General features: G+C 45.1%; 1 protein-coding gene across 1 annotated transcript; it reads right to left on the bottom strand.

The window, feature by feature from the left end:
- Positions 1–3054: 3054 nt before the first annotated feature.
- Positions 3055–5873, bottom strand: LOC117836721 (cysteine-rich receptor-like protein kinase 10). Its single transcript, XM_034716200.2, has 7 exons — positions 5032–5873; positions 4840–4947; positions 4573–4721; positions 4217–4427; positions 3799–4039; positions 3556–3706; positions 3055–3473 (listed from the first exon to the last, which is right to left on the bottom strand). Exons 1-7 carry the CDS (start codon positions 5813–5815, stop codon positions 3171–3173), a joined length of 1947 nt encoding a protein of 648 aa, XP_034572091.1. The 5' UTR covers positions 5816–5873; the 3' UTR covers positions 3055–3170.
- Positions 5874–7751: the final 1878 nt, after the last annotated feature.

Here is a 7751-nt window from a genome sequence, read left to right as displayed (position 1 = left end):
TTGCTTTCAGTAGTCAAGGCCTTAGAATGTTTGAAACTATCGATCACGCAGGCTTACTGGCTTCCTCACTTGGCATAGCAGGTCCGGCCAGAAGGAATAAAATATAGCCCACTCACCAACAAAAAAAAAACCTAAAAAACACATCCTTTAGGTACTGACCATTTATGCATCAACTAGTTTATTACCTCAATTCCTCAAAAGTGTCAGGTACTAGTTAATGGAAAAATCAGGAAAGTCACTATATCATACATCAGCATGCGGCACTACTACTTCAGAATCAGATAAATGCCAACAAGTCATAGGTGAGTATCAATCATCCTATAATATAGCTTTCGTAACCAATTAAAATAACTAAATGTTGCCTAAAATGCTAGAGCCTTGTGCACCTAAATATAGGTCATTTTAGACATCGTCAGTCTCGGCTGCCTAACATTGTTGTCCTGACCGATTTCCATTTCTAGGCTGGGAGAAGACATATATGTAATAATCGGATGTCAATTTCAGTGACCAACAAAATGTATCAACAAATTTCCACAAGCCGTCTTGACTCCGGCACTCATGATTTTAAAGAAAAGTATGTGAAGTACCACATCAACTACTCATGTGCTTGTCTCTAGCACCCCTGCCGGCCGGCCGGCCGGCCGGAACTGCTCACCGTCAACCACGACTGACTAGGCAGTGGACTAATGGTTGATTCCACAAGCCTCTCCTTGAGAAATCGTAATTTCAAGACCAAGATTTGCAGAAAATCTGTGTCAGGGATTAGATTCTGTTTTCTGATTTTTTTTTCCATCCCCAGCGAAAAAATCGAAATTTGGACTGAAAATTGCATCTTTTGTGAAATTTTGAACACTGGTTCATGTATCCAAATGTGCAATGAGCTCACTTTCGCAGTAGCTGGAAAATGATACCGTCTATTTAAATATACGATGTTTAGAACAACCTAATTAGTTAGCTTGTCCTGACCGTCATAAATTTAAAAATGGAAGAGGTAAAAAATTCTAAATGACACAGATTCAAGTGGTTTGTTTACAGTAACAGTAACTCTCTATCGTGATGACTAGAACCCTACCAAGTAGTTGAATTGTCACTTGCTAATTAGCCATATAATAGTTTCCTACTACGAAAACATTTTATTCTTTATTCTGTGGTTCATCTGAATTGTAAGAACTAATATACTCTATTCATATTTACAGGCTTTCATGTTCTGTCATTCAACATATATATGTGGCGGTGAGCCTCTGATACTGCTACTTTGTAAAGTTCTACATGCCCCGCACCCACCTCTGCTGTTCTGTGTTTGCAACAACGATCAGGCCCATAGAGACAAATACCAGGACAGATAGAGTGCACAAGACATGAATAGAAAATAGAAAAATTGGTGGTCATTCACTGCTACACAGAGGTCACCCCCCATGATTCAAAAGTACTAATCAGTCACGGGTTTTGCAAACGTGAGAGATTGTCTGTAAATCCATCATAGATAAGCCCATTTTTCCGCTACAAATAATTAGCCATGGCAGAAGATCACTATTTGTCATATGTACTAGGCTGAATCACATCCGTGAGTGATAATAAAGTTTTCCAAAACTGAGCATATGAATGTTGAGAAAAATAGCATAAAATTTCTAGAATTAGAGGTCACCATTGACGCTCAGAGAACACATTTTTTTAACTTATTATAGTGGAAATTTTATTCATATTATATATTAATATTCCACTTGACATCTAATATAACTTTTACCCTCTATATGTTTTGTATTTTGGAGCATGTTAACAAATCACAGGACATATGGCATAAATGGACCACTTGGAGACACCACATGTACCACTGGCGGAGCTACAGGGTATGCCGGGTGGTCCCAGGCATACCCTGGTCCCAGCATCTTAATTACCTGGTATGGAGTAACGGAGTACATCCGTCGCGTGCAGCCTGCCTGGTTCCTGAATCGTCACGCCTGCTGCCTAGTTCGGTGCTTCCTTTTCTACCCGACGTGGAAACCAACTTGCAGCCCAGGAGGCAGGAGCCCACGAGGCCACAACTTGACGATTCCTCCTGTGATTCCATGAGCGTGATCCATCCCTCCGGACCCTAGTCCTATGCGGCTCTGCCACGACATCCAGCCCAGCAGATCAATTCGACGCGACGATTCCTCCGCTGCAACGCCGCTACGACGACGTCAGATCGCCACGGCTCCTCCCGTTCTCCACGGCAACGCCACCAGCTGCCGCACTAGCCACCCGGGCCGGCCAGCGCGTTAGCGTGACTGCGTGTGGGACATTGTGCTGTTGCACGAAAACTTCTGATCGTCCACAAGAAAAACTTCGCAAGAAGGTTAAAGATGAATCTATCTTCTATTTTATTTCTTATTTGGAAAAACTTATATTCTTAAATATTTTTATTTATTTATGTATGAGTATTTTTTTTTATTTCAGTTCGTAAGTTTATTGTAAGTTTATTTTATGCTTATATTTCGAACTATTTATATTGTGATTTGTTATTGTTTCTAGCTTAATCTTTGAATTTATCGAATTGTAAATGATTTTATCGAATTGAATAAATTTTTTTTCAGGCATACCCTATGGTAAAATTCTAGATCCGCCACTGACATGTACCAAAGCTCAAAGTACAAATGAGAGGCATCAAATACACCTTTCCGAAGGTCCAACTAACACAACTCAAAGGTGTCATTTCATAATCAAGAATGATCTGGACAGGTGTATTTACTTCTCAGGCGACAACCAGACTGTTTAGTAGGTGCCATTTTGCCGTGTAGTTGGACCAATTCAGTTGGCTTCTGGAATGAGTCAATACGTTGCTTTGAAACCCTCAATCACAGGATCATCACTTTCTTGGATACTTACTTTTTACTCGTCCCGTCCTAAATACAAGGAGTCCTGAATTTGTCCATAGTCAAACTACTTTAATTTTTACCAAATTTATATAGATGAGTGCAGCTTATACAAAAAACTTTCTTCTTTATCAATGGAGAAGTTGGGTATTTATTTAAAAAAAGACAAAATGAGGTACAACAACAAAAATTGCACTCCAACTAGAAAACCACTTTCATCTTCTCGAAAGTGCATTATGGAAATACCACTTAAACTAAACTTTATGCATTATGCAACAATTATTGTATCAAACTACATGCCACGATGGAAAAAACACACTATCTAGGAGTTGTGACAGATATGGTCACATCATTGATACTGCATGATTCAGTAGCTGTGAGTGCCTCTTCATTTCCTACCCTCACATTGAAATATCCTGGCTGCTTAGGCTCAGCAATGATAGTAGTCTCACTTCCTAGCATTGCAACTACATCTGCCATGGTCGGTCGATCAGCTGCGTTCTCTTGCACACACAACAATGCAATTTTAGTGCATCGCATCATTTCTGTCGAGTGACTCGTGGGGGTCAAAGATGCATCCACGAGATCAATCCACCTTCCCTCTTCCCATAATTGCCATGCCTGTATGCAATTTCATCACACGTTGTAAGTTTTTTCCAAATAAACAAATTAATTGCTAAATTCATATATAAAAAAAACTCACATATCCAATAAGATTGATGAAATCGCCACATTGATGACTACCGGAGTTCCTCTTTCCGCTAAGGATTTCAAGGACAAGAACACCGAAGCTAAATACATCGGACTTGATAGAGAAGATGCCCTCGGAAGCATACTCAGGAGCCATGTAGCCACTAAAATTGTATGCAAAACATGTGAAAGTTACTTTATGTTGTTTGTTTCCAATATAAACAGTGATAAGTGGATTTAATTCTATGAAACTTACTATGTACCAACTACTCTTCTGGTAGTGTTTGCTTGAGTGTTAGTTGAGCTGAATATTTTTGCTAGGCCGAAATCTGAAATTTTGGGATTCATCTCGCTATCCAAGAGAATATTGCTTGGTTTAAGATCTCGATGTATGACACGCAACCGGGAATGCTTATGTAGGTAAAGAAGTTCATGTGCTATTCCCACAATTATTGCCAGAAGTTTCGACCAATCCAATAAGGCTCTTTTATTTTCATCTGCACATAAATTACACATTAGTAAAAAACATACTTGGCAAAAAATAAAAAACTGTGCACCTCAATTACGAATGAAAATATACTCGTGGGGTTGATAGAAATAAAATCTCCAGTAAACTTCTTATCATTTTGATGCATTGCCAAATGATATCTAAACTAAATTACGCAAATGTGTACCGAAGATGAAGAAATCCAAGCTTTTGTTTGGCAAGTATTCATAGACCAATATTTTCTCATCTTCTTGGGAGCAACATCCCAAGAGCCTAACCAAATTCATGTGTTGGAGTTTGGCTATGAGCTGGACTTCATTTTTGAACTCTGTGAAACCTTGCCCTGAATGTGAAGCGAGTCTCTTGACTGCTATCTCCTGTCCATCAGAAAAGAGACCCTGGGAAAATGGAATATCCAAAAGTTAGGATCTTGAGTTGCTTAATTCCGCAACCTAGGGTCGATATGCCTAGCAGGTTTAGAGTATTAAATAATCCGAATAAAAGAAAAATCGCACATATGCGGTTTTTTCCCAATTAATTTACCTTGTAGACCGCACCAAATCCACCTTGTCCAAGTTTGTTTTCTTCTGAAAACTGATTTGTGGCCTCTAGTACCTGTTCAAAGTCGAACACCGAGAACTCTGAATTCTTTCCATCCCATACAAGTTCTTCTCCCTGCAATTCCTGAGATCCTGCTTTGCAAATAAGAATCTCTCTGTCACTTTTGTTGAGTCATATGAATCCCATACCAGTTGGCACGCTAATTTAAACAACATGACTGAACACCGTTTCAATAACTAACTCACATACCTTTCCTGTACTTTCTGAGCCAAGGGGAGTAGAAGATGAAATAGAGAAACGCTGCCGCAGCTAGAGGAACTGCAACTATGGGAATTGCCCAGAGCTTGCTCATACGCCCTGAAATGGTAACATGCCGAATCTTTATTAATCTGTTTGAGCTCATCATGGATATAGGCATAAATTACAGCCATGGGACCTTACTCTTGCGTTTCGCCACGATAGCCGGAGTCGGCGCAGATGGCCCAACGCGCAGCATGGGTTGGCTTTCGTAGAACACGTACGCCTCATACCTGAAAAAACACCGCATGACATGGATCTGTGCTCCCATCCGCAGGGCCATGGTGGAGTTGACCATGCCGACGAGGCGCCGGAGGCACGACAGGCAGCCACCGGCGGACATGTCCGGTGCGCACTGCGCCATGGAGTACACCGTCGGGAAGGTCGTGCCGCTGTCCATGGCGCCCGTGGCGAACCGCCTCGGCGCCGCGCTGGCCGCCGCTTCCACGGTCTCCACCACCAGCTCGTGGATGAGGCCGGCGATGAGGCGGACGTCGCCGGCGCTGCCGGTGACGTTCTTGATGTTCCACCTTTCAAAGGGCGTCTCGTCGTTCTGTTCGGTAGCGTTGGAGGGGAAGACGACGATGTTGTCGCTGGAGTAGAACACGTGGCAGTCGCCGTAGTACCCGTCCCACGCGTAGCACTGCCCGCCGGTCACGTTGAAGATCCTGTCGAACGTGCTGGCCACGCACTCGCCGCAGGCGGTGTCGTTGAGGACGTCGCCGCGGCAGAAGGCGAGAGCGTAGACGGCGTCGGGGGCGTGGCCGACGATGGCGGTGGCGAAGTGCAAGGGGGAGGAGGAGGTGTTTCGGGGGAGAGCAGCGGCCACCTGTCTAAGGTTGTCGCAGTATACGTCGGCTGCTGCCGGGCACGGCCTGACGATGAGTCCAGTAAGGAAGAAGAGCAGGACGCCGAAGACGACGTTCATTGTGTGGCAGGGCAAAACCTGCTTGGATCTTTGCAGTTTCGGGGCAGATGATCATCATCTCGGCCGGCGTACTTATTTAGAGTAGCAAAGCGATCGCCATCGCGGACTTGGAAAAAAAAAAGGAAAATCTTCAGTTGACTTCGCACCGGTCATCACGCAGTGAGCTGCTTTCTTCAGTCAATAAATACTCAATTAGTTGCCCGGTCTTCCGCGGGTCCGGGACTCCGACCGGGTCCAGCAGTCCAGGTAGTCAGGTAGAGCCGGGACTTTCGGCCGTGCAATTTCAGACCGCTGTAGCACAGCCTTTGCATGTCTCAAAGCACTGCACGGCATTGTAATCTTGCGGTCCGTGGTAGGCGGCACGGCACGGCGTCTTGATCAGCCATGGTATAAAGGCAAATCATCTATTTTAGCATTATTTCTTCTTTTATTTCATTTCTCCTCTCCTCACTACAAATTGTGGATATGCATACGAATTGTGTGGAGACATCATGTATGTGAATCAACATGTTTGAAGCTGTATGTATACAGAGAAGGGAGCAACGGCTAGAAATTCTATGGTTAGAAATTCTTCTTTTATTCTATGGTCGATTTTTCCTCTGACACACAGCAGCTGATGCCCACTACGTGCATGGTTCTTTTTTTTATGCCGCACTAAAGGAGCTTTAGTCTCAGGTAAAAAATAAGGGATCGAAATGACACCGACGAGAGGAGCTTTAGTCCCAATTGAAAAGATCTGGCGACGCCTCCCTCTTTCCGGTTGGTAATTCCAACCGGGATAAAAGATTTAATCCTGGTTGGTATTTCCATCCAGGACAAAAGGAAGGTTTTTGTCCCGGTTGGAGTTTCCAACCAGGACAAAACATAGGGAGGCGCACAGGTCTCCATGCGCAACTCCTTATCTTCTCTCCACGCGCCCAAGTCTTTCCTCCATGCACACAAGTTTCTTCTGCTCCTTTTCCACTAGCGCTGGTGGCCGCCCCTCCTCCTCCTCTCCCTCCAGCGCGGGTGGCCGCCCCTCCTCCTCCTCTCCCTCCGGCGCGGGTGGCCGCCCCCTCCCCCTACTGCCCCTCCCCTTCCCCCTCTACTCGCCCCTCACTGGGAGTGAGGAGCGACAGCGGGGTGAGGACAGGGCTGGCACGCGGGGGAGCCAAGTGGCGGGCGGCAGCGCGGGGCGGAGTGGGCGTGCGGGGCAGAGCCGAGGCGGCAGGCGGGGCTGATGCAGTGACGGTAGAACGCTGGCGGATGGAGCGGTGCGGGTGGCGCGGAGTGAGGTGGAGCCAAGGTCGGCGGAGCGGGCCGGCAGGGCGGAACCTAGGCGGTCGGAAGGAGGTGGGCGGCAGCGGGGTGAGGCGGGGCAGAGCCGAGGCAGCAACCGCGGGCGGTGGGCACGGCCGTCAGGTGTAAGCTGCTTTTTTTAATTTTTTTTCAAAATTTTTTAGTCCCAACCGGGACTAAAGGGGAGCTTTTAGTCCCGGGTGGATGACCCAGGACTAAAAGACCCCCTTTTGTCTCGAAAAATTTATTCCGGGTGGTTTTTGGAGAGATATGCTCCTTCTCAACCGGGATTAATAGTCAGTTTTTTACCAGTGGTGGTCGATTTACAGCGACACTGGAGCTGGCCTTAGTGACATTTTACGGGGAGTAGGCCTTGGGTTGGCAAGGCATGATGATGGAACCACGTGTCATGGGTCGAGTTTGAATATAGTTAGATTTTTGCAGATTAGCATGGCATGGCACAAACGATAGTAACGTGTTGTGTTGATTTAACGTGACATAATATGGCTAGAGATACGAGAGAGCCATATAGATCCCCTAAGCTTAGAATCTATCACTTGATTTTCTTTACTTTCAAAAATAAAAAATACACTTTAATTGGTTTAACTTTGTTTCTTCTACTAGTATGTTACATGTACATACTGTACCGGCCGGTTAT

The sequence above is a fragment of the Setaria viridis genome, chromosome 9 (genome assembly GCF_005286985.2).
Source record: "Setaria viridis chromosome 9, Setaria_viridis_v4.0, whole genome shotgun sequence".
Lineage (NCBI taxonomy): Eukaryota > Viridiplantae > Streptophyta > Magnoliopsida > Poales > Poaceae > Setaria > Setaria viridis.
The sequence above is the reverse complement of the archived record's forward strand: the minus strand, read 5'-3'. Positions and strand labels throughout refer to the sequence as shown.

Bases quoted from the DNA above. Each gene is read 5' to 3' on its own strand.
- LOC117836721 (XM_034716200.2), bottom strand. From the start codon at position 5,815: ATGAACGTCGTCTTCGGCGTCCTGCTCTTCTTCCTTACTGGACTCATC. The intron at 4,040-4,216 runs GTACACATTTGC...ATTTATGTGCAG, and splicing joins CTTGGATTTCTTCATCTTCG to ATGAAAATAAAAGAGCCTTA. The intron at 3,474-3,555 runs GTGAGTTTTTTT...AATTGCATACAG, and splicing joins TCATCAATCTTATTGGATAT to GCATGGCAATTATGGGAAGA.